Source organism: Mus musculus, chromosome 14 (assembly GCF_000001635.26).
Source record: "Mus musculus strain C57BL/6J chromosome 14, GRCm38.p6 C57BL/6J".
NCBI classification, from domain to species: Eukaryota; Metazoa; Chordata; class Mammalia; order Rodentia; family Muridae; genus Mus; species Mus musculus.
The window spans coordinates 5,433,302-5,460,410 of NC_000080.6; the positions used below are offsets into that span (position 1 = coordinate 5,433,302).

Below are 27,109 nucleotides of genomic sequence, written 5' to 3' on the forward strand. Positions count from 1 at the left end.
TGTTGGTGAACGTTTTTTTCCTAATGTGTAGTTTGCCAATTTGTCCTATTGGCTATGCCCTTTGTCTTATAGAAGCTTTTCAGTTTCTTGTGGCCCATTTATAAATTTTGATGTTAGAGTCTGAGCTATTGGACTTCTGTTTATGACATTTATCCCCATTCCCATGAGTTTGACGGTCTTTCCTGCTTTCTCTTCAGTTAGAGTCAGTGAATCTGGTTTTATGTTCAGTTCTTTAATTCACCTGGCCTTGAGTATTGTGCCAGGTGACAAATATGCATCTACTTTCATTTTTCTACATACTTACTCCAAGTTAGACCAGCGACATTTATTGAAGATGTTTCTTTTTGCATTGCATATTCATGACTTTGTCCATGATCAACTGTCCATCAGTCTAGTTTAATTTCTCAGTCTTCAAATCATTTCTTTTTCTATTTTAAAACACTTTAATCTTACATTTCAAATGTTAGCTATTTTTCCGGTTTTCTGCCTAAAACCCACTTACCTCATGCCCCTTTGAACTGCTTCTATGAGGGTGCTCCACCACACAGTGCTCTCTTGCTAGCCTAGCATTCCTATACACCGGGTCATGGAGCTTTTAAAGGACCAAGGGCCTTTCCTCCCATTGATGTCCAACAAGGCTGTCATCTGGCACACATGTGCCTAGAGCCATGGGCCAGTCCATGTGTGATTGGTGGTTTAGTCCCTGGGAGTTCTAGGGGATATGGTTGGTTGATATTGTTGTTCTTCCTATGGTTGCAACCCCCTATAGCTCATTCAGTCCTTTCTCCAACTCTTCCACTAGGGACTCTATGCTCATTCCAAAGAGGGGCTGCAAAAATATGCCTTGGTATTTGTCACTCTCAGGTGGAGCCTCTGAGTAGACAACTGTAGCAGGCTCCTCTCAGAAAGCACTTATTGGCATCTTCCATAGTGTCTGGCCTTGGTGTCTGTATGTGGGATGGATCTCCAGGTGGGGAAGGCTCAGGATGGCTTTAGCTTCATTCTCTGCTCCACACCTTATCTCCACATTTCCTCCTGTGTTTGCTGGCCTAATGGGTCCTGGATCCACCAACAAGGGGCTTACTCTATAGAGGCTCAATTTTACCAAGAAAAGGATTGTTGCAGAATCATACCATGGAACCAAGAAGTTCAACTACAGTATCTTAGGTCCAGCAGACCTGGTAGAGAACTGAAGACCTGAGCTATCTGGGGAAAGGAAGCAGTATGCAGTGTCACACAGCTCTCTCTGAGGCAACTGTTAGGACTGGAATAGGGATGTTTGTTTGTTTGTTTGTTTGTTTGTTTGTTTATTATAAGGCAGATTTGGTACATGCCTGCAATCCTAGCACTCAGAAGGTTTTAAAAAAGTTGTTGTAGTTAGTATTCCTGATGTTTCTATTGATTTTGTTTTGAAATCTCCCAGCTCTTTGCACTGGAGGCAGAAAATTAAGCCCATGCTCTGTACAGTCCTATCATTTATGTTAATCAGTGATTTTATTCTTAGCAACCACTCCTCAGATGATCTCATTACTCACTTTCAAATAAGGAAAACAGTCATACAGACATTAGTTAACTTGAATGATCTCATGTAACCAACTCATCATGACTGTAGAGTGGCTTCCCAATCTTTGGAATACCCAAGCTTCTATTTTTGAGATGACAGACCTCTGTGGAAGACTCCATTAGCTGACAGAGGACCTGGAATGGCTGCCACCTGAAGGCCAAGCCTTCCCTTCCAGGGTCTCTGAAGCCTGAGGCAGAGGTCAGCCAATAACACAGGAAAACTTGGCCACAGCTGGTTCAGGTCTGTATTTTGGGTGAGACCTGAGACCTGGATGAACAGAGGTCTCCTGAGTTCTGGTAAAGGTGAGCACAAACACTTAGACTTGAGGAGAATATTGGATCTTTGGGATTTGTTAGTATTCCTGCTGTTTCTACTAATTTTAGTTTGAACTCTCCCAGCTATTTGCACTGGACCCAGAAAATTAAGCCCATACTTTGTACAGTCCTATCATTCATGTATTTATTGTAATCAACACAGTCATCAATAGTAAACTAAGTATATTGGTTCATGGTTATAGTCTACTCTACTAAAATAAATGATTTGGACTGATTAACAATTTCTAGTGATTGTGTGAGTACAGGAACACATAAGAAGATATTTAACTGAGAATTAGTAAGTAGTTGCCCCTTTTTCTTAATCCATACATTGTAATATGTAAAGACAGAGTTACTTTGAAAACAAGACCTCTGGAAAAAAAAACTTTCCGCGAGCACATATTCAGCAAAAGTTTAAAGTACAAACCTGAACAGAATTATGACAATGACATCTGGTCCCTACTCTTAGATCAGTCTGCTGACAAGACTTTGAAGGATATTCAACATGAGCCTAGGGAATCACAGTTTGTGCATCTTCAGGAAGTCATTTCAAAAGATTTCAAAGTAAAACTGAAGTGCTTAAGAAAGCATGGAAAAATTGTTTCCCCAAGGAAGAAATCCTACCTCACTTCTCTAAGGAAATAGCAAGATTGAAGGTAATTCTAATTTTTAAATCAGTATATGTCCTTTGAATGCAAAGATGCATCTGTGAGCCCACATCTGCAGAGCTTAAGAATGTCTAGACAACAGGATCTCAGCGTTGAACATGTCCTGCATCTTCTTCACACCCTCAGTCCCAGCTGCATCCTTGTCCTTGATCATTAAAGCTCTAAGGATACAGGTGTAAAATTCCGGGATCCTGTGACCCTGAGATTCTGGGTGTGTCGCAGTTCCTGGGAGTCAAGTTGCCTGTGAGACTCTAAGATTCTTGTGTGACTAACTCCTGGGATTCTGGGATCCTGGGATCCTAAGATCCTGGTCGTGATAGAGTGAGTGCGTGGTAGTGGAGCCTCCTCTGTGGGCTGTGGGACTGTCCACTGTGTTTGTACCTAAGGTAGACAAGTGCTAGAGTAAACATATGCAAGAAATGATGCCAGTAGTCCTGGGAGAGATGGTGACAAACTAAGACTTTTAAGTCTCATCATCCAGATCAGAGGGGTAGAGGCTATGGCTCTTCTTGGTTGTTTGTCATGCCACTGAACAACCACCTCCTTATGTATTGTCCCTGATGCAGATGTTGCATGACAATCTGTAGATGCACAAGAATCTAAACTCGCTGATACTCAGTGCAATCTACAGTTGTCAGTTTTATCATCTTGTGGTATTAGGATATTTGATCTCTTTGTCTATTTTTACATGCTGTAAAAGGAGCCTAGGGCAGCTCCTCATAACTCTCTGTGAGTGCTCAGCATAGCACATTCCTGGTTTGGTAATATTTTAAATTGCAGGGTTAATCTGACCACTTACACTAGGATTTGTAGAGGCATATAGCACTTAACTAATAACAACCTTTCTAGGGGTCAACTGATTGCAGACTGATAACAGCCACGTTCCTCTTTTGGTCCTCTACTTAAGCTTGTCTTAAACTTGAAAAATCCTAAAAGTTACTCTCAAGACTTATTGTCCCCAAATGACAGATGAGTCTGACTTGCTGTGTCCCTTTCAAGTCAGGTAACAATGATGATTTATAGGCTATGTAGTATATAAATTGCCTTGAATCTGCACTAGCTCCATTATGTTCATAGCAGCCTTAATTATGATAGCCAGTAGCTGGAAAGAACCAAGATGTCCATCAACAGAGGAATGGATACATAAAATACGGTACATTTGTACAATGAAGAACTAGTCAGCTATTAAAAAGAATGAATTCGTGATATTTTTAGACAAATGGATGGATCTGTAGGATATCATCCTGAGTAAGGTAATCCAATCACAAAAGAACACATATGACATGTACTTGCTGATAAGGGGATATTAGCCCAGAACCTTGGAATACCCAAGATACAAATAGCAAAGCATACAAAACTCAAGAAAAAGGAAGACCAAAGTGAGGATACTTTGATCCTTATTAGAATGAGGAACAAAATACCCATGAAAGGAGTGACAGCAACATAATGTGAAGCAGAGACTGAAGGAATGACCATCCAGAGACTGCTTCACCTGGGGATCCATCTCATAAACAACCAGAAAAACCAGACACTACTATGGATGCCAACAAGAGATTGCTGACAAGAGCCTGATATAGCTGCCAACTGAGAGGTTCTGCCAGTGCCTGACAAATACAGAAGTACATGCTCACAGCCATCAAATGGTCAGAGCACAGGGTCCCCAGTGAAGGAGCTAGAGAGAGGACCTATGGAGCTGAAGGGTTTAGAGCCCCATAAGAGGAACAACAATATGAACTAACCAGTACCTCCAGAGATCACTTGGACTAAACCACCAAACAAAGAAAACACATGATGGAACTCATTGCTCTAGGTAAATGTGTAGAGGAGGATGGCCTGGTTGGTCATCACTGGGAGGAGAGTCCTTGGTACTATGAATGTTCTATGCCCAAGTAGAGGAGCATGCCAAGGCCAGGATGAAGGGAGTGGGTGGGTTGGGGAGCAGGGGTTGGTGTAGTAAACAGGGGATCTTCAGAGGGGAAACTAGGAAAGGGTTTAGCATTTGAAATGTAAGTAAAGAAAATATCAAATAAAAAAGGCATTTGTTAGGATTTTATAGGATGATACCTAATTACAATCTTCATTGTTTTTGAATGATGTTTTTTGGCAGACACAGGTGAATCATAAAGTAATAAAATGAACATTGAAGGACCCCCACAGAAACCACTTGCAATTACCAGTGATTGTATATTTGAAGGAACGCAGAAGCATACACTGCTGTGTTTTCTGACAGCTTTTTATTACCTTAGACTATGCTTTGATTTAATGAGAGCTATTACTGAAATACTGATGTATTTGCCATTAATGCGTTCAACACCATCATCCACAGGATTTTCACAGTAGCTAAATATTTGACAGCAACGATGCAGCATGGGTAAGTTTTCCATCATTAAGTTCCTATCCAGACAGTTGGACAAACTCTCCATACTGAATGTATGAAGGACTTTGTAGTTAAGTCCGGCTCAGAAGAAACTATGGAGCCCAAGTCCCATGAAGAGTGGAGAGATCCATCTGGGTCTGATATCTGTGGGCTTTCATGATCACAACTGAAATAACAAGGCTCTTAGAGTGAAGAGTTGGAGATCACTGTGTTAGTCATAAGAAAAAATGCAATGTACTCAATTGTAACTGAAAGCTGACAGTCAATATGTACTGTGTATAACCTTATCAAAATATCAAATTAATTAAAAGAACAATAAATAACCAATAAATAACAAAACTTTGAATGAAAACAAGAAAAAACAAAACACTAAACTAATCAAAACTCAAACCAAAATCAAACCACAAAAATTGTGCAAAGCAAAATTCTTAGTCTGCTCATTTTGTAGCACAGACTTACAGCCTGTGGCTGTCCTTGGCAACTTAGTAGAAAAGTAGTTCCTGGAGGTAACAAACTTTGCAGGAGAAATTTAAGCAACACTCTCCTTTTGGAGTGTGGGTCTGAAGGATATGGCCTCCCAAGTCAAAGCAGAACACATGTTGTAGACTTGGATCCAAGGTTTTACAATTTTGTTGACTGATCTCCATGTAATTATTGATGATGACCCATCAGGAAAAGATAAATTTGCACTCAGATTCTTCCTGGATGCCCAGCAGATCTTGATGTGTCTCAGCGTTTCTCTGAGTCCCTTTAAATGTGCACTCTTCCTGGGCCAGAGGCTAGATGAAATTAAGGCCTGTTCATACCAAAGAAACAAAATAAAGGAGGAGCATACAGCCCATTACAGCCATGGTTATTAGGGATGAGAGGCAACAGTGGTGTATTTCCTGTGCACACTCAGTGCTCTTCCTCCAGCACTTCTCTTTGAGGGAGATCATGTCGTGGTCTGTGCCATGTTCTGCTTTCTGCTGGACTATATCACACTTAGGGAAGAAAGAAACAAAGGCCAGTTAAGCATTTGTCAATTGAGCTGTCTCTCCCAGAACAGCTCTATTCAGCTGGACAAACCAACATGTCCTATCAGCTAAGATCATAACGTGCATCCCAAGTGCCATAGAGCACCTGAGCTTGGAATTGTTTCTCACCTATTAAAAACTGCTAGAATTTCATGTGTTTAGCAAATTATATTTTATATCTTGGGTATCCTAGGTTTGGGGCTAATATTCACTTATCAGTGAGTACATATTGTGTGAGTTCCTTTGTGAATGTGTTACCTCACTCAGGATGATGCCCTCCAGGTCCATCCATTTGGTTAGGAATTTCATAAATTCATTCTTTTTAATAGCTGAGTAGTACTCCATTGTGTAGATGTACCACATTTTCTGTATCCATTCCTCTGTTGAGGGGCATCTGGGTTCTTTCCAGCTTCTGGCTATTATAAATAAGGCTGCTATGAACATAGTGGAGCATGTGTCCTAAACACATGAAACTCAAGAAGAATGAAGACTGAAGTGTGAACACTATGCCCCTCCTTAGATTTGGGAACAAAACACCCATGGAAGGAGTTACAGAGACAAAGTTTGGAGCTGAGATGAAAGGATGGACCATGTAGAGACTGCCATATCCAGGGATCCACCCCATAATCAGCATCCAAACGCTGACACCATTGCATACACTAGCAAGATTTTATTGAAAGGACCCAGATGTAGCTGTCTCTTGTGAGACTATGCCGGGGCCTAGCAAACACAGAAGTGGATGCTCACAGTCAGCTAATGGATGGATCATAGGGCTCCCAATGGAGGAGCTAGAGAAAGTACCCAAGGAGCTAAAGGGATCTGCAACCCTATAGGTGGAACAACATTATGAACTAACCAGTACCCCGGAGCTCTTGACTCTAGCTGCATATATATCAAAAGATGGCCTAGTTGGCCATCACTGGAAAGAGAGGCCCATTGGACTTGCAAACTTTATATGCCCCAGTACAGGGGAACACCAGGGCCAAAAAGGGGGAGTGGGTGGGCAGGGGAGTGGGGGTGGGTGGATATGGGGGAATTTTGGTATAGCATTGGAAATGTAAATGAGCTAAATACCTAATAAAAAATGGAAAAAAAAACTGCTAGAAACTGAACTGTCAACTACACATTATACTGGAGTTCTAAAAAACACCACATTTCCCCAGTTGTGCGGGTACATTATATTGAGTAATAACATTGTAGCAATGTTTGAATGTGAGTTCAAGAGAGATGTGTGCTACCTAGAAACCATGTGGATTCCTTATGGGGTGGGAGCATGCCTTGAACTGAAGTGAAGGCTATGATTATTTCTCCAGTCAGGAACCTCACAGGGTTCCTCTTGTCAATCTTCTATCTGCAAATAACCAGAGACACCATACAACACAATACCCCTGGGTAATTCATGGTTCCTAGAATCTGCAAGAGTGTGCTAAATAAAAATATTCCCAAGGCTGGGCAATGAACCTTAAAAGTGATGGTCATGAAGAAACAGAACAACACCCCTGTACATCTATGACTATTGCAGGGCACACTCTCAAACACACATAATATTTGTGTTTATGCAATACAAGCATATTGTTTTGCAGTGACCTTTTTAGTTTCGTGGTTAATACAAATATAAAAATCTCCCAGGATACTTTGCAGGAATAAAAAAACAAATCTTGAATGGGAAAGGTACTTAGTGGACATAGCATATAGGCAGCGCAGTCAGTGATATGCTTTCCACTCATAAACCGGTCTGGGAATCAGGGTTCTTGTCCTATTATCCAATCTGGCTCAGCAAGTTCCCAAGGCTGTGTAGAATAGGTTTGTTTCCCAGCCTAGGCTCACATGTTGGTGGTGGACCAGGCTCTTGTTCTTGTTCCCTGTTTCAGACTTGTCCTAAAGTAAACAATTTCTTCCAATAGGATCTCCCTTTTCCATCACCTAACTGACTTGGTGTCCAAAGGCATGAGCCCAAAGTAATAGGAACTGTCTACAACCAGGATCCAAAAGAAACGTTTTCTCCCCAGAATGTGACTGTGTCAGGGCTATTTTGAGTAGGATAAGGCTGACTAGTTGAAGGACAAAAGCTTGCATGGATTATCTCACACTGAGTTCATGGAAGGGCTGTACCACACAGGGCCTTTTCATCCTTCAGCAGATGGACATCAGGATAGCTTCTGCTTCAGGGATGCTCTGAGGACCACTACAACCCTGAGCACCCTAGACTCTGTGGATAACTCCTCCTTGTTCTGGAAGCACTGGGTCAAAGTGGACTTCTTTTCCACTTTCTGAACATGGCTTCTAACAGACATAACCAGTTTTATACTACCAGAACTGTCTGAAGGTCCTCATTTCTCTCAGCCCCCACTGAGGCTGATAGAGACACAGGTCGGAAAAAACATGCATACACAAAAAGAAACACACAGACACACAGTCACAGACACACACACAAGCACACACAGACTTATTCACATAAAATCATAACTGGGCAGAAAACAATGAGGTATCTGTTATGGTTCAGGACCAAGATAATTCAGACTTTGCAGAGGTAATATTTCAAGGGAGACCCAAGGACTCTGCGATAATTTTAGAAGAATAAAAAGCACTAGAGAAGCGGGGTCATAGTGGCACACTCCTTTAATCCCAGCACTTGGGAGGCAGAGGCAGGCAGATTTCTGAGTTTGAGGCCAGCAGGATATACAGAGTGAGTTCCAGGAGAGCCAGTGTGAACAGAGAAACCCTGTCTGGGGGGAGGGGGGGAGGGAAACATCTAACAATGGTCCAATTTGGGGGCATATATTAAGAAATTGTTTCATGAAGCCTCAGAAATCACACACCAAACCTGAGCCTGTGTGAAGCCTTTCTATCATCTCTGGTCATCCAGCCAACTCCAGACTCTAAGGCCCAGGAATGACCACTCCAACAGCACTCAAAGAAAATTGAACTGACAAGCTGCTACTCAGGCTCTCTCAGTGTGAACCAAGATATATGAAGCCTGAAGAGACCATTTTGAGATAGAGAGGAAAAGGGGGGAATAGAAAAGCCGCCAAAAGACAGTAATGAAATCCACTTATTTGTCAATTAAACTAGGCTGTCATCCCTGCAAACTATTTCCTACCTAGAATCTCACAAGTTCCCTGTAAAGCAAATGAGCTACAGGCCTTTACTTCTTCCCTCAAAGCTCTTGCTATTCTCAAGAAGGGCTCCAACACAGCACCCTTCAAACTTAAGGCATATAGTGTTGTGATGTCTAATCAACCTATCTCCCTTAGTGATTATAGCAGAGCAGGAACATTTGCATGCCAAATATGCAGTTTCTTGAACCAGGCTACCTCCACAGAGAGTCCTGTAGATGATCACATAAACAAACACTTGGAGGAAACATAGGTGAGTGCCTGGAGAAGTTGGTTGACTATTACATTTGATTGTCTATGTTTATGTTTAGACATGAGGGCAATCTGCCTCTGATACACATCATCCTACCTGCTGTTCCTTGGCACTTGGGACACAGATGTTCTTGCTGGCCTCCTCAGAGAACCTCTTTTCTTCCCCACAGGACACTTATGGCCAGCCTGCTCCACCAGCAGCCTTCTGTTCTCATTCAGTAATATCCTTACGTTTTCGTTGAGTTGAGTGCACTCACGGAGGAGGTGGTCCTCCTTAATGCTGATCCACAAAGAAAAATTGGTGATTCCCAGCCAGATTCCATTGGCTTGCCACTCCTACAAGTCCTATGATCCCTGCAAGGGCCCTGATTCCCAGACAGCCCCCAGAAGAGTCCACAGTTACATAGCAGCACCAAACAGAGGCAGGTCATATCAAGATACCAGCCATATTCCACAGGACTCAACAAACTTCTAAAAACCCTGACACCAACAGTACACCATATACATGACAGAAGAGGAAATGTTCCTCATGGTTGATTATAGGTCTCTGGTACCATAAAACCTTCAGCAGGGAGAGGGCTTAGCCCTTCTGAGAGAGGTGAGACGACCAAACAGGTGTGCAATCTTTACATTTTTGTTGGGAATCCTAGATCTTTTAATCTGTGGTCAGAAACCCAGAGGTTCAGGGTTCCTGGATATTCCCAGCGTGGTGGAAAAGTTTTCTATGTAGAGGATCTTGAATTTGGAAGAATAAAGATTGGAGGATCTTGGACACTCTTCACACTTAGGACACCTGTGTCCAAGAGGTACAAATCCAAGACCCTTGCCTCAGGGCAGGGTTCCTGGATAAAAACAGATAGCATAAAACCAGAACCCTTGCTTTTGTTCAAAGTCCTAAAAGGACAGAAGCATTCCCTGCCTAGTTCTGGGGGTCTCAGTTGTGTCACAGACTCACCTGTAGGAATAGTTATCTTCTATCAGTTCCTTGGAGTACTGCATGGAACCAATTATGGACTGGATCATTTTATTCATATCCAACATTGTCTTCTCATGTTGTGATTTAATGATGTTGAATTCAGTGTTCATCCTGTGGCATGGCCCAAGAAGCAAATAATATGCTGAATTAAGGAATCAATAATCATGTGCAAACAGGCTATATCATGTACTACCCAAGCCAAGTGCATGCCACATCCTGGCTCATTCAAACTGGGTCCCCTAGGTGCTAATTAAACTTACTATCCTGGGCAGAGGACAGCAGAGCCAGGAGACCAAATGGAGCTAGCTGACCTTCAAGGGCTTCCGGGCAAGCATGTAGGAATAGAGTACTTCTATGACAATTTTACACTACACTGTGCCACAGGCAAGGGTCCAGTAGATATCTGTAATGACTTTCCTCTTATTTTTAAGGCAGGGATTCTCATTTCTTGGTTTCTGTTGTTATGTGAATTCCCAGAGGACACAACTAGTATTTACAGGAGAAAGGCTTTATCACATCTCCTCCAGGAGATTCCTGTGTGACAACAAGGAAACACCAGGAGCAAACTTCCCTGGTGATCACTTTGGACCTCTATGGACTCAACACTAACAGGACCTGCAAACTGTGCATCACACAAATCCTCAGACCCCATCAAAGGTCCCAGAGCCCCAGTCCTGAACAAAACACACGCAACTATGTTCACACACACAGACACAATTAGAATGCCAAATAAATCCAGACAGGTGCCATCTCTCAGAATATAATGAACAATATCAGAGTAAAGCCTTGAAGCCTGCAGGCATTGCATTCACACACTGAGAGACAGTAAGTGTGAGCAGGACATTCTAGCTGTTCACAGCAACAATCAGAATGCAAAAACCCCAAGGTCAAGTACAAAAGAAGATGATAATAAACACACAGCACCTTGTTTATCCAACAATTAAGCACCTGTCAGGGCTACTTAATTGAATGATGGGAGATGACGCACTCCATTCATGGAAGGAAATTGGGTTAACAGATGGCACAATACAGTCAACAGGGTACTGGGCATAATTCCTACCTGTAGTTCAAATCCTCATACATGTAAAGGTTCAGGATTCCACACATTTCCTCCATGTCATTGCTGATCTTCCTCATATCCAATTTCAGTTCTTCTAGTTCATTTATTTTTGATCTCTTCTTGGTCATTTTGGAATTTTGGGTTGAAGTATTTCTAGCAGACCCTGCAGATAGGTAAACACAAAAGAATTTGCATACTTGATGGCCCAGGGGCAGGGGAGACCATTCTGAGTCCCAAGAAGAAGATGGAGGGAGAGAAAAGATAAAGACAGTGAATTCCTAAAAGAGCAGAAAAGCTATCTTCCAGCTGGTTTGCTAAGCTATGTTCCTCTTCCTAACCACCATTGTCAGACATATGCCACACTCCCTGTTACAGGCCCGGTTGCCTTGAAATGTATAAGCTGCCTCAGACATAAAGATATGGGGAACATTGTCAGGTCATATCAGATGGGACGCAGGGAAATCCTGAAGTTCATAGTGCTTAGCACTATCAAGCACTAATTAATCGTGTGTCTTCAAATCCAATGTGTCTGAGTCCTCACCACATGACATGACCAGGGGAGCATCCTTCTCTGTTCTTTTCATCAGAGACTCAAGTTACCTACAGTAATCTGGAAGATGAAGTGCTTCAACTCCCTTCCATGAAAGGACACACTGTTATTCTCATAGTGCCCACTCCTGACATTTTTTGCCACTCAAAATGAAATTAAATAGCTCCCAGAAAAGTAGCTGCAGGTTTGTCAATTCCTGGCTCTGTCAAACTAATCATCAGAAATTCTTGACTCTTTTTCTGACATTGACAAAGTCCAAGGCTTCAGCTTGTAAGACCTACTCCTGGAAGGCCCAGCTCAAGCCTACCTCTACCAGGAAGTTCCCCAACTCTGCCCAGGACTCACTGTGCCTTCTCCAGAATGATTTCCTTCTTCCTTTTTCATGAGAAAGGATTCCCTCTTCCTTCTCTGTTGGTCTGGTCTCTCCTTCATCGCCATTCTCTTTCTGAAATAGCCTGAGCAGCCAGGAAAACATTCCTGCTGGTGAACCCAGAGCAAACAGAAGGGATGAACCACAGGCAGTTGCTGTCACCACAACACAGGTGACAACACAGAAGATTCTAGTTCTATCCTAGATACAAGAGATTCTCCAAGGAAGGCATTACTGATGATGTCACTAGCAACTGCCATGACCTACCTGTTAACTAGTTCTGCCCAGCTTGGTCCTTTTCTGGGGTGCCTCTCCTGGAGCCTCTCATGGACCCGTGGGATCCCCTTTTGCAACCTCTCCTTCCAATTCTGGAGAATTCTACTGCTTCATTAGATGTCATGTGCTTTTGAGGGGGAACGTTGGTTAGGACTCTGACATGCTTAAGAGATTTTGTTAGCACCCAAATCTCTAGGGACTGTGGATGTAGTAGATGTTTCACAACAGTAAATATACCAGCTGTGTCAATTCATGTGACATACACTCAATTTCCCAGGGTTTTCCTGTCTCACAGAGGCAAATATCTTTCTCCTATAGGTTTAATTGTACAAAACATGGACCATATTTTCTAACGGTGTATTCCTTGACAGAGGGCATTTTTTCATATATATATATATATGTATATATACATGAGTTTCACAAAATCTCTGGTTTACAACCCTATCTTTTACAAAGAAAACTCCCTACTCTTTTGAACATACGGAATCATCTACAGGGCAAATATAAATGGTTAACTTGCTGTCCCTTCTTCAAAACATTATCCTGCACATGCTCCCATTCTCAAATACATCCAGACAATTTAAGTGGGCAACAGAGAGTAGTGGTCATCCTGGACTGTACATTACTGCATTGTAGCCTCATAGCAATTACTTCTCCAATATCTGTCTTCCAGAATTGCTAAGTTGAGAAATGAGGGTGTTGCAGGTTGTAACGTCATACTGTACTCACAGCAAATATAATACTCAGAAGGTAGGGCTGGGAGTGCAATGACCTGAATTGAGATGAAACCTCAATTTTAATGTGTCTATAAGGTCAGGATGCTGTCCCTTTGGCATTATCATCTCTGGCTTTTGTGTTCTTATGCTGGCTTTGCTGAACCTGTGCCCCCTAACCTCACAGATTTAAGAGTGAAAAATCATGTATATCTTCTTTCAGAAAACATCTGAATTTCACTACCTTCTTGAGCCACACAATATCAATATGCAGAGCTCAAAAATCAGGGGGAGATAGGTGATGGCTTCAAAGATGAGGGCTTTTTATTACAATTAGGGCGCATATTTTTTTCCAATGTGATTTTTCCTTTTCTCTTTCACTAAGGGTGGCTTGTGTGTTTGCTGGCCTAAAGGGTCCTGGTTCCAACAACATGGGGCTTACTCTATAGAGGCTCAATTTTATCAAGAAATGGATTGTTGTAGAATCATGTCGTGACAGCAAGTAGTTCAACTACACTGTCTTAGGTCCAGCTGACCTGGTATAGGACTGACGACCTGAGCTATCTGAGGAAAGGAAGCAGCATGCAGTGTCACACAGCTCTCTCTGATGCAAACTGCTGGAATTGGAATAGGGATGTTTGTTTGTTTGTATGTTTGGTTGTTAATTATAAAAACAAAAAAAAGTTAGCCACAGTTGGTACATGCCAGTAGTCTCAGCACTCAAAAGGGTTTTAAACAATTGTTGTTGTTTGTATTCCTGTTGCTTTTATTGGTTTTGTTTTGAACTCTCCCAGCTATTTGCACTGGACCCAGAATATTAAGCCCATGCTCTGTACAGTCCTATCATTTATGTTAATCAGTGATTTTATTCTTAGCAACCACTCCTGAGATGATCTCATTACTCACTTTCAAATAAAGAAAACAGTCATACAGACATTAGTTAACTTGTACGGTCTCACGTAATCAACTCATCATGACTGTAGAGTGGCATCCCAATCTTTGAAATACCCAAGCTTCTATTTTTGAGATGCCAGGCATCTGTGGAAGACTCGCTATCTGGTATGGTAGGGGACCTGGAATGGCTGCCACCTGAAGGCCAACACTGCCCCTCCAGTGCCTCTGAAGCCTGAGGCAGAGGTCAGCCAACAACACAGGAACACTTGGCCACAGCCAGTTCAGGACTGTACTTTGGATGAGCCCTGAGACCTGGATTAACAGAGGTTTCCAGAGTTCTGGTAAAAGTGAGCACAAACACTTAGACTTGAGGAGAATAATGGATCTTTGGGACAAACATCTTTCATTTTTATTTATCTTTGCTATGTTCCTAGTTTATGTCAATACCAAAGGCACCCTACTTTACAACATCTATTCTCTCTGGGTGTTAAAGTTATTGCCTGTGTATACACACTAGAGTTACTAGAACAATACATTCTGTCCAATTTTTTTAAATAATTAAATATTTTTATTGATATCTTTTTATTTATTCACTTTACACTCTGCTTTCTGCCCCCTGACACCTATATTCTTTCCCCAATATTGCTGGCTGCTTCTTTTCTGAGGGAATATGTGGCAGCTATCTCAGGTCATCCCTTCTTCTACCAAAGCTGAGTGACCCTGTCCTGGAGAAAGGTGCTGAGGGTGCTGGGAATGAATGACTTCTGCTTGGCTTTCTTGTTGTTCCACTTGGCTGTCTTTGAGCAGTTCTTGCAGAACTGTCCTTGAACTTGGTACTTCATCCTGATGGTCCGTAAGAAGCACTGGTTTTATTAATTATTCTTGAGAGTATATTTCCATTAAACTGAATCCCATCAGTATACTAACAAGGACAAAGGAAATGAGATATGAGACATCTATTCCAGGAGTTTCCAATTGTTCTCAGACCAGCAGTAGAGAAGCCCACAAAGCTGGCAAAGGTAACTGAGGTCACACAGGGACCTGAGAGCATACTGATGCTTTCCTAAAGAATGTTCTAGAGGATTATTATATCTAAACTCCCATAGATTCGTGTGCACTGGACACCAAAGGGCTCAACATACTTTGCTTTTGTCACTCAGCTTCTCCAAGTATTAGAAGTCCCCCAATTTAGAGGGATTTGAAGGTATAAATAAGTCCCAGTGGCTAGAGGTACCTCAAAACAATGTGTAAGAACAGAGAACTGCTTGAGAATCAGAAAGACAAGAGCAAAGTCATAGCCCAATAAGAAAATCTGAGTAACAAGCCATCAAGTGAAAACTGAAAGTAGCAGGCCATGCACCAGTAAGGTTGGTCCTTGTCTCTCAGGTAGATCTATCTGAAAATTTCTGAGGAACTCCATTTTGATTTCCAGAGTTACCATAGCACTTTGCAGTCCCACCAGAAATGGAAGAATGTTCCTCTTTCTTCAAATTCTCACCAACATATGCTTTCACATGAGTTTTTTTGATCTTAGCATTCTTCACTGGAAAGTATAACGCTGGACACCACCTCATGGTCATTTTGATATTCATTTACCTGAAAAAAAAAGGACTTTGCACACTTCTTCAGTGCTTCTCAGCCATTCAAGATGCGTTGTTGTGAATGTTGTGTTTAGTTCTCTACCTCATTTTTAGATTGTGTTCTTAGCTCTTATGAAGGTTATCTACTTGAGTTCTTTATAACATAACAACAGAACCTGAGGAAATCCAAAACATCATCAGATCCTACTACAAAAGGCTATACTCAGGAAAACTGAAAACCTGTATGAAATAAACAACTTCCTAGACAGATACCAGATACCAAAGTTAAATCAGAATCAGATTAACGATGTAAACACTCTCATTTCCCTAAAGAAATAGAAGCAGTCATCAATAGTCTCCCAGCCCCAAAAAGTCCAGGACCTGACGGGTTTAGTGCAAAGTTCTAGCAGACCTTCGAAGAAGACCTGATTCCAACTCTCCTCAAACTATTCCACAAAATAGAAAAAGAAGGCACTCTACCCAATTCTTTCTATGAAGCCACAATTACTCTGATACCTAAACCACACAAAGATCCAAGAAAGAAAGAGAACTTCAGACCAATTTCTCTTATGACCATGGATGCAAAAATACTTAATAAAATCCTCACAAACCGAATCCAAGAACACATCAAGACAATCATCCATCATGACCAAGTAGGCTGGATCCCAGGAATGCAGGGATGGTTTAATATACGCAAATCCATCAGCGTAATTCACAATATAAACCAAATCAAAGAAAAAAACACATGATTATCTCATTAGATGCTGAGAAAGCATTTGCCAAAATCCAATACCCATTCATGATAAAAGTCTTGGAAAGATCAGGAATTCAAGGCCCATACCTAAACATGACAAAAGCAATCTACAGAAAACCACCATCAAACTAAATGGAGAGAAGCTGGAAGCAATCTCACTAAAATCAGGAACTAGACAAGGATGCCCACTTTCTCCCTACCTATTCAATATAGTACTTGAAGTCCTAGCCAGAGCAATTCGACAACAAAGGAAGATCGAGGGGATACAAATTGGAAAGGAAGAAGTCAAACTATCACTATTTGCAGATGATATGATAGTATGTATAAGTGACCCTAATAATTCCACCAGAGAACTCCTAATCCTGATAAACAGCTTCAGTGCAGTAGCTGGATATAAAATTAACTCAAACAAATGAATGCCCTTTCTCTACACACAGGATAAACGGGCTAAGAAAGAAATTAGGGAAACAACACCATTCACAAGAGTCACAAGCAATATAAAATACCTTGGCGTGACTCTAACTAAGGAAGTGAAAGATCTGTATGATAAGAACTTCAAGTCTGTGAAGAAAGAAATTGAAGAAGAACACAGAAGATGGAAAGATCCCCCATGCTCATGGGTTGGCAGGATTAATATAGTCAAAATGGCTATCCTGATGAAAGCAATCTACAGATTCAAACTTCCAACTCAATTCTTCACTGAGTTAGAAAATGCAATTTGCAAATTCATCTGGAATAATAAAAAAAACCTAAGATAGCAAAAACTATTCCCAACAATAAAAGAACCTCTGGGGGAATCACCATGCCTGAACTCAAGCTGTAGTACAGAGCAATTGTGCTAAAAACTGCATGGTACTGGTACAGCAACAGACAGGTAGATCAATGGAAAAGAATTGAAGACCCAGTAATGAATCCATACACCTATGGTCACTTGATCTTTGACAAGGGAGCTAAAACCATCCAGTGGGAAAAAGACAGCATTTTCACCAAATGGTGCTGCCACAACTGGCAGTTATGTAGAAGAATGCAAATTGATCCATTCTTATCTCCTTAAACAAGACTCAAGTCTAAGTGGATCAAAGTACTCCACATAAAACCAGAGACACTGAAACTTATAGAGGAGAAAGTGGGGAAAAGCCTCAAAGATATGGGCACAAGGAAAAAGTTCCTGAATAGAACAGCAATGGCTTGTGCTGTAAGATCGAGAATCGACAAATGGGACCTCACAAAATTGCAAAGCAAAAGACACTGCCTCTGGTGCATTCTGGGGGTCCAGTTTCCTGAGGTTGCCTGTTTACATTCTTTCTGCCAGACATCAGGACTTCAGTCATTTTCCCTCTACCAATACCAGATCAGGTTTCCCTCTCCCCACACCAACTGCCCCCTACCATGTTAGGGAGGGAGGGAAGGACCTGGGAGGGAAAGTGATCCTGTTTGTTTAAAAATGACTTTCATTATGATGTGTTAGACTTGGAACTAGCTCTGGATGCTGTATGCTGGCTCTTATGGGACTCTGTTACAGAACACTACTCTGAAGTGCTCTAGGCATCCCTGCAGCAGAGGCTCTGCCTGGGTTCATCCAGCTACCTCCTAAATCTTCTCTATCCAGAGAACACTATTCACTAGAAATAGGCAGAAACTGCAGAGACCCGGGTTCAAGGGTGGCAATCTCAGGTCTACAGGCAGTATTTCTCAATAAAAGTGTAGTTTCTTCCAGCCATGGTTATGCACTCCTTTAAATCCCATCACTTAAAAGTTATAAACTGGAGGATCTCTGTGTGTTCAAAAACAGCAAGCTCATAACATATCAGAGAGTTTGGAATGGAGGAAGACACTCACTGAGTATCAAACATATTGTTTCCTGGACAGAAGGTCCTGAAGACTAGATCCATGTAAAACTCTGATGTTTTCTCTTTCTGGCTGTGACCATCAGGTTGTCCATGAGCAGAAAGAAGCCCACAAAAGTCACTCCACAGGATCCTCCCAGGCTTTGTTCCTACTTCATCTGAGAGACAACCAAGCAAGACCAGATTTTTTTTTTATTGCTTGTTCTTCTTCTGCATGACCAGGTCCTTCTGCTCAGCAGTACTATAGCCTTTGCTCCAGACTATCCTGTTCCTGATAATTAGGGTATGTGTTCTTAGTGGAGGGGTATCAAAAAGCATGCACACACTGGAATAAAAATGCAAGTGTTTACAAAGGATACCAGTGGTTGATGATCAGCCAGGCAAGCAAAGCAGCGAGCTTCTGGGGGAAAGAGCAAACAGTATTTCAAGACAGAGGCTGAAAATGAAACCCAATGAGATCTTCTAGAAAATGAAGAAAATGCATGAAAAAGTGCATGAAAAAAATACCACATGCCTATACTATACAAAAAAGAAAATATACACACACACAAAAACACACATATCCGCAGCCTATCCACCACACACAGAGTATGTAAATGAGAGCAAAATACCAAAAAAAAAGCACCTCGTGCCGCAAGAACACATTCGTTTAGTTATAGCATACCAGCAATTTAAGCGGTATCTTACACTATGCTAAACAAAAGGTGGAAGATACAATTGCTATGGTGAGCATGCTTTGCTTGGCCAGACTATGCAGAAGTGATTGCATAAAATTTCCTCTTGCAATCTTAAATCTCTGACACCATGTCCATAGCTTGTCAAAATCCCTACCCACATCCATAGTCATCCAGTCAACAGGAGAATGCAATCTACAGAAAAGGAGAATACTCCAGCCTCATTGACAAAAAACATGGCTAACACTCTGCTAGTCAGAGTTCAGTCAGTGTGAGTCTGTCCTGGGCAGATTAAAAAGATTGTCTTGAAATGTAGACAGCAAAGATGAGAAATGCCACATGTCACCCCAAAAAAGATGACATCAAGAACTGCTCATTTGGCATTTGCAAAGGGATTCCCCCCACCCTTGCAAGCTGCTTCTCACATGTGAATTATATGACTGATGCCAAGCAAATAAGCCACAAGCCCTGACTTCACTCACTTAAAGCTCTGTGCACTGAACCCTGTAGGCGTGTGGTGTATTATTGAACTGTACTCATCTTTGGGCTGAAGTATTAAGCAGAGGTGGATTTGCTTGCTGATAATCCACTTTCTCACAAGAAGCTCATTCCCCAGAAATATTTGTGCTTGGACATAGACCTGAACAATTGGCTGTCATGAGGTATGTACTTAGATTGCTGTGTGGATGAGTAAGATGATGGATGAAAGCACAGGTAGGTGGATGAGCTCGTCTAGAAGTTACAAGGGCAGATGGAGCTAACCATTAGCCTGACAAAGCTGCCTGTCTCTACCTGTTGTTCCTGACTCTGGAAGTCACTGGCCTCTTCCTATTGGTCCTTATGGAGCCCCTTTAAGTCCCACAAGTACTGCAGCACCAGTGCCTCATCTTCCAGCACTTTCTTATTCCTGTGCCTCCTCAGCATGTCTACCTTCTTCTTCAGCTGATTCAGTTCCATCAGAAGGTGGCTCTGCAGGTTTCTGCAAACACCCAATGCATACAAAGCCCCTGCTATCCTTTTCCTATTAACTTATAAGAAACACCATCAACCCCACCAGACCCTGGTTCTCAGGAAGACCTAGATAAGAACTCAGGACATCTAGGTGAGCTGCACTCAGAAAGCAAAAATTAGAGAACAGCAAATTCCAGAAACACTCATGCTACTTCCAAAAGTCCCAACACTAAGAGGGATCCATGTTTCCTAAAAAGAAGAAGTGGACTACAGTTGTCCCTACCTGTCCATCCTAATGGAGAAACATCACGAAGGAATGGGCAAAGGCACTATGAATTGGAAAGGAGAAACAAGGGGAATACTTGCTATACATGGGTCTGCTGGTAACTAGCTCTCTATAGATCCTGACTCAGCCCCGGGGGTCAAGAAGACCTCACATGATACAAATAGTTCTTCTGTCAAGACCAGGGTTTCTCAATTTACCAAATGCTGTGGATGCTTTAATGCAGTGACCTCCCAAACTTAAGATTATTTTCATTGCTACTTGGGTACTATAATTTTTGTACTGTTATAAGCCATAATAGAAGTGTCTGAGATAAAGGATTGTCTGATACACAACCTCTGTGAAAGGGTCCTTTGACCTTTTTTTTTACCCCAAAAAGTGTTTCAACCCACAGGTTTACAACAGAAAAATCTAAAGGCTCCTGTGTGAAGTGGCAGAAAGCAAGAACCAGAGCTCGAGAGTCTCCTGTGCAGGATCAAAATCAGAGATGGCAATTCTACAGCTCATGTGCTCCCAAGCAAGACAGACAGTTACCTATAGCAGCCTTTGTCTTTGCCAGGAATTCAAATGTCTCTGAGGCCTCAGTGTACACATTCTGTAAGCTCTGCAGGTCCAACATTACCTGCTTAGTCTCCACTTTCAATTTTTCATAGTAAGGATTTGATCTTTGGTTGGGCCTGGCCCCAAGAGCAAAGAGTCCCAAGAACACAGGCTTCAAGGGTCACCTGAATCCAGGATGGATTCTGAACTATCCAAGCTCACAGTATGTTACCTTCTACCTCCTATGTACTAGGATCATCTAAGCTTATTAATCTTGCTATCTTGTCCAAAGGTCTCCAGAGGCTGGGTGTCCAGGCGGTTAGAGTTCTAGTTGTTTGAGCTCCCGCATAGGCCTGGAGGGACAGACAAGGTCTCTAAACTCTCAGTAGTTTATGACACAGGTGTGGGTATACAGAAACTATGAGGACATTTCTCCTTTTTTTTTTTCTTTCAGAACAAGGACTCTTGATCTTTGGCCTAGTCCTATGAATTTGGCCAAACTATATAATCCACATTTCAGGGAGAATTACCCAGAATGAGGAGGTCATGGTGAATTCACCACAGAACTCAAATATTTCATCAAGTTGAACACATAATGCAAGTGCATTGTTGCTTGAAGTATGGTTTCCAGTCCTAAGCATTGGCATTGTCAGCAGACTGTAAGGCAGGCAATTCCTCAGGTCCTACCACATACCCTTATGACCAGAATATAGAGAGAGTCACACACACACACACATGCATGCACACAGAATCAGGGTGTGTTTGCAGGGAGAATGAGAAAGTACAATTGAAATAGAATCCAGAGGAAATGCAGAGGACATTCTGTTTATAAGACCCAAAATCTGAGAAGAGTATTAATGAGCCCAAGACCTTCCATCATGTATCAGGATGGACCAAATGGGACCAAGCTTTCCTGGTGATATAGCAAGCTTCAGCAAGCAACACCTGCCAGACAATTACAAAGCTTTGCAAACAAACAAACAACGAACTCAAGCAAGCAAACAATCAATCAAAACCTCACAGCAACTACTATCTCACTCAAACGGTCACATGTCAGTGCCTCTATCAATACATGCTGAGACATCACATCCTCTTCAATCCCTCAGTTGTAGGCTTTCATTTTCATATAAAAAAAATAGAATACCCTATGTCCGCAGCTCACTCCTGCTCTGACTTCAAGTTCAGCCTGTGAGAATGTTTAGGGAGAAAAGGTTGGGCACAGTGACACCCTGGAGTTACAGTCTCCCAGTACCATAAAATTTAATAAGAATAAATTGTAGGCCATACCATAGACCCAAGAAATTGACCATGATGTTTGACAGAATGAAAAATACCTCTTGTGCAAAGCTTTCTCACTGATGAAGATCAGGTGATCTTGTAGCTCATTTTTCCCACTGGTCATCGGCTGACTGATTAGACTTTCCACTTTCCTCACCCATCTTCTGAACAGGAGTGTTGGGGATGATGGTGATACACCAGGAGCCCCTATGGGTAGATGAACACAAGTGAATATGCATACTGTCAAGGCACAGAGCATTGACAGAACACTGAGTCCTATACAGACATCTTACAAAACAGGAATCCATGTGACCCAGTCATTCCTCTTTCGCTTCACTTTGCACATGCATCATGTGACCAAGGACAGGATCCTCAGGCTTATTCATAGCTGCGTATGATTTAATTAGGCAGTACTGTCCATAAGCTTGTGGTATAGAAACCATCAGAAAATTATCATAGCCCACAAGCACCAAGATGGTGTGGAGATGCCCATATCTCCTGTCAGGTCACTCTAGAAACAAGACTATGGATGGAAAAACAGTGCAAGAGCACAACGCGTTCCCAGACTCACCAAGTCAGCTGCATGAGAGCCCAGTGTGCCCAGAGTTGGCAAGAAAGCACCAGTCTCTACTCTGGCTCACTATTTTGACAGTCCAGTGGCTAGACTAGAGAACAAACTGATACCCACACCTGCTACCTATGTGGGCAACTTTTAGGGAACACTGTTCAGAGACGTTCTTCTGTGACATCTGAGAAATGAAAGGTCTTCCCTGGGAAGCCAATTTCTTTCCTTCTTAGGAGAGCTGGACAGACAGTTCACCTAATGGAGTCCCTGGGGTAAAGGACAGTGATGCCCAGCCCTGAGGTGCTGACATCTCACTCACAGTCCTCTGCCTGCTGCTGCTTTCACTTTTGTCCCGTTCAAACCCATTTCCCCTGTAAGAGCAGAAGCCTGAAACTCCCAGGACAACAGCTTTGGCCTTAAAACTTCATTGATCTGGGACAAACTAATGTCCTGTAATCATTGACAAATTCAGGATCCATGACAAGCAGGGAAGGCCAGAAGCTTCCCAGAGAGACTAACTACTGAGTCCCAATTCCTGAAGACCCAGAAACAGACTGTGGTCTCCTTCAGGAATTTACCCATCTTCTAACCAATACTTATGGTGGCGCATTTTCAAGGACCATTTATTTCTTGATGCTTTGGTCTGAGGGTCAAGGGTCATCTTTCTTCCTCTCACTTGTGTCCATTCTTTCTCCTAAGTAGCATCCTTCCTCTAGCCAACATATCTATGGATGATTAGGAAAGGCAGTGCATAAAGTGGTCCAAGTGCAGTTGGTGTTGCCACAACACAGGTGACATCTCAAACCATGCCAGGCCTCTCCAGGATACAAAAGAATGTCTAGGGAAGGAACTGCTGATGTCATGGGGAGCTGACACTGCAACCATGCTAACTAGCTCTCCTCACAATTCATGCTGCACTTTCCAGGAGCCACTCCTAACACTGAAGGGAATCCTTTCAGTACCTCCTCCTTCCAAAGACCTCCATTAGATTGGTTGGAAACTCATTACTAATTCCCCCATGGGGAACTGATTGTTTATTTTCAAAAATTTCCCCAGGAATGTTTCATTTCTTTCTCAAAATTCCCCTATTCATCTAAATGTGAAATAAAATACTCCTGAAAATTCAGATTAGGATGAATATGGATGCAGAAGGAACACCTGCCTCAAGTACTGATGCTTGGAAGCACACCCAGGAAGAGCCTGCAGGGCCTTGAACTCACAGATATCTACTTGTCTCTGAGTACTCCCAAGTGCTGAAATTAAAGGCAGGCAGAACCAGGCCAGGCATTCCCATCACCTCCTTTCTCTCTCCTACTTCAACTTGTGTCCCAACATTTTCTTTGGTCCCTACCTCTAATAGAAAGCAGGGCAGAAGGTACTTGGATTCTAGCTAATGGCTCTTTTACTGTCATTCTCTTATGAAGCCTGGACCACATGTGTGCTGTTAGTCAATATGATCACATATAGCTTCAAACATTAAAATATACCCTTTGTTACAAGATCCAATCTTCTTGAAACTCAAACTGTGTTCACTGAAAAATACATCATAGATGGGAGAGAGGGGAAGAGAGAGAGAGAGAGAGAGAGAGAGAGAGAGAGAGAGAGAGAGAGAGAGAGAGAGAGAGAGAGAGAGCAAATTCTTGCATACATGTTGCCACATGCCATGATAACACAGTAATCCCATTTAGTCAAGTTTGTATGGGAAAATATTAAATTCCCTATATTTAAATTTTAAGAAAGTTTTTTGAAAAACCAACTCAGAACTGGAATCCCAGTGAAAACAGGTTTGCTTTCTTTGTTGTTCTTTCATTTTGTTTTAAGAGAGTATGGATTTATTTTGGCTCAGAGGATAAATATATCTTGGTGGGAAAGGCATGGAGCAGGGTCTCTAGTTGTGGTTGCCAGAGCATGTACCAGCTGCTTGTTCTGTGCCACCTACTAGGAAGCAATGGGGGGAGGGGACACACACAAAGCTTGAAAATGAGAGTCTCTGAGCACACAGAGTTGGGGCTTCAAAAAGCTGTGATTCTACTGCTTAGATCTGATATCTCTCTCTCTCTCTCTGTCTCTCTCTCTTACTCTCTCGCTCTCGCTCCCCCCTCTCTCTCTGTGTGTCGGTGTGTCTGTGTGTGTCTGTGTGTGTGTGTGTTAGACAGACAGACAGACAGTGTGGCTTCTTAAAATTATATATAGACTAGCAATTAATGTTCTAAGTATAGCATGCCGCATGACGGTCATATCGATTCATTCTGAAGGAAACCAGAACTCACTTCATTCAGATTCTTGAGATCCCTGAATCAAAGTTAAAGACTCTGATTTTGGGGAATTTGATGATGCCTTGTACTCTGCTGAAGCAAGAGCAGGGCATGCAGTTTCAGGCCTGCCTGGCCTTCCGAGTAAATCCCACAGCAGCCTGTCCTACAGTGTGATGCTCTGTCCCAAACATAAACAACACAGATTCGGATGGACCCAGTGTTCCTTCAAAACATATTTAGATTAAATCGTCAACCCCATTGCACCCCATGCCAGAAAATTTAACATTTAAAGCTGTTTCCTCTACTACATTCTTGCTTTCTCTTGAATACACTCCTCTTTTAGTCGTTCAGGTAACACAACTTTCTTATGTAGTTATATAAAGCATTTGAAAAATCCTTAAATATTGTAGTCATTACACAAAGTTCTGAATAAAATCCCTCGTGAGAACTTTTTATGACACATACTTGGATAGATGTCAACCTTCAGCTATAAAGTAAGGTTCTTGGGGACAACGCTTGTCTGAGAGTTAACAGCTTGCCCAACAATCTCAGAACACGACAGGTGTTGGATAAGAATATCTGCTGAACTAATAAAATGCCTTAGCCACTTATATACGCCAAGTTTTGAAGAGTTCAGCAATTAGCCACTGCTCCTGCTCCATTTCGCTTCTCTGTGAAGGTTTTAGCTTTAAACGTTCATGTTGCGAGACGAGTACTGAAGATTTTCTAGGAGAATAAGAAAGCACTCTGTTTCTTAGCACTTTGGAGAAGAAAGCCGGAGGTTCTCTAATTTTCTAACTGCGGTGAAGTCCTAGCATTCAGCACCCAAAAAGCACTACACATAACTTGGAGCTTCCCGCTGTACGTGGTGGAAGCTGATAAGATTTTATATAGTAAAGTTCAAAATAGGTCGCTGGATTTCATTCCCAATGATCTAAAATGTCAAGACTGAATTGTATGTTTAACCAAGAACACCTTACTCCCTAATAATGATCGCAATAGAACACGAGCAGATGGGCTACCTAACGTGCAAACTCACAAAAACAAACGCAGTGGCAGATGGATCAAAGTCGAAGGACACTCGTGAAAGGTCAGGAAGCAGGAGGCAGTAAATTGTACCCTGGCAAAAGGGCTGGAAGTCTAAGGGTAAGAAAAGAAGCAAGCCTGGCCCCTGACCTACAAGCTCTCAACAGGCAGAGGGCGCACCTGAGCAGACTCAGGAAGTCCCTGGGACAACTTCACTGGAACAGCACCTCAGCAGGGATGAAGCCAGAAATTTTGGACCAGGCTTTTGAGACGGTTCACAACGTCAATCAAAAACGAGTAAGAAATACATAGATAGGGTATGCAGGGCCAAAATTCATTGCCCACTCAAGATTACAAGGGTCTACGCAGGGCGGGGATTCCTGCGAGGAATCCCTGAATGGATGGTTGGATAACAGAAGGTTCAGTTTGAGGTGCAAGAAATAAGTTAATGGATTTTAGGGAATAAATCCAAAGACCCCGACTCGCATCTTCTCACACGCAACACTGAGCCCCAAAAGTGACTCAATCTGCGCGTGGCGTGTGCTGTGAGGTCCAGGCGAAAGCGAAGTTATCTGGGGCTGGATCCCTGGCCAGGTCCTTGACCCTCGGAACAGTTCAGGGCAGCCTAGGCTACCCGAGTCAGAGGCGTGGCTCTGGACTTCTGGCAGCCGCGGGCCTTCCCAGGCGGCGGTCCTCGGGAACCTGCGTGCCCACGTGACTGCCAGCGCGTGGTCAAGAGGTGAACCCCCTTCTCCTCCTGGCTGCACCCGCTGACCGCGCAACCCAGCCCCCTCCACTTCCCTGGCCTCCATGCCACTCTAGGAAATAAAGTGCAAAGCTGAGAAAAGAATGAAACGCGGAAATGGTCCTCTCCGGATCCAGAGGCCAACCAGACAAAGGCACTTAGGGCGGCGAGCAAGGAGGAGCCAGGGCGCTGGAGGAAGCGCTGTCCCGGCTGTGAAGCAGCTGGGGACCTCATCCCGGACCGCTTCCGGAACGGAACCTGGCCGGGAGGGGGAGGCGGGGAGCAAGGACAAGCGGGAGGGGTGGGCGCGGGCACGGGCGCGGTACCCACCATTTCCTCCCAGGCTGGACTCTGGGATCCAAGCACGGGGCGCACGTGCTGCGGCGCCATCCTGCCGGCCCGCGCCCACTGACCGACAGAGCGCAGGGACACGGTGCTCTCTGGCTTCCGACGCGTTCGCCCCCC

General features: G+C 42.8%; 1 protein-coding gene across 5 annotated transcripts in view; it reads right to left on the bottom strand.

Annotated features, from left to right (window-relative positions):
- Positions 1–27,109, bottom strand: part of Gm3194 (predicted gene 3194) — a 31,146-nt gene extending 4,037 nt beyond the window's left edge. The window contains exons 1-6 of one of the 5 annotated variants that reach the window (XM_030248138.1): positions 26,975–27,109; positions 22,110–22,260; positions 12,239–12,348; positions 11,344–11,506; positions 10,263–10,394; positions 9,405–9,587 (exon numbers count right to left, since the gene is read on the bottom strand). In XM_030248138.1, the coding sequence (XP_030103998.1) occupies positions 9,405–9,587; positions 10,263–10,394; positions 11,344–11,506; positions 12,239–12,348; positions 22,110–22,177 (656 nt within the window). In that variant the 5' untranslated portion in view covers positions 22,178–22,260; positions 26,975–27,109. Of the gene's footprint in view, positions 1–9,404; positions 9,588–10,262; positions 10,395–11,343; positions 11,507–12,238; positions 12,349–12,629; positions 12,667–15,861; positions 15,903–17,862; positions 18,486–18,522; positions 18,593–22,109; positions 22,261–26,974 lie in introns of those variants that run through there. The other 4 variants (XR_874117.1, XR_874118.1, XR_874116.1 and 1 more) reach the window with 4 other exon arrangements.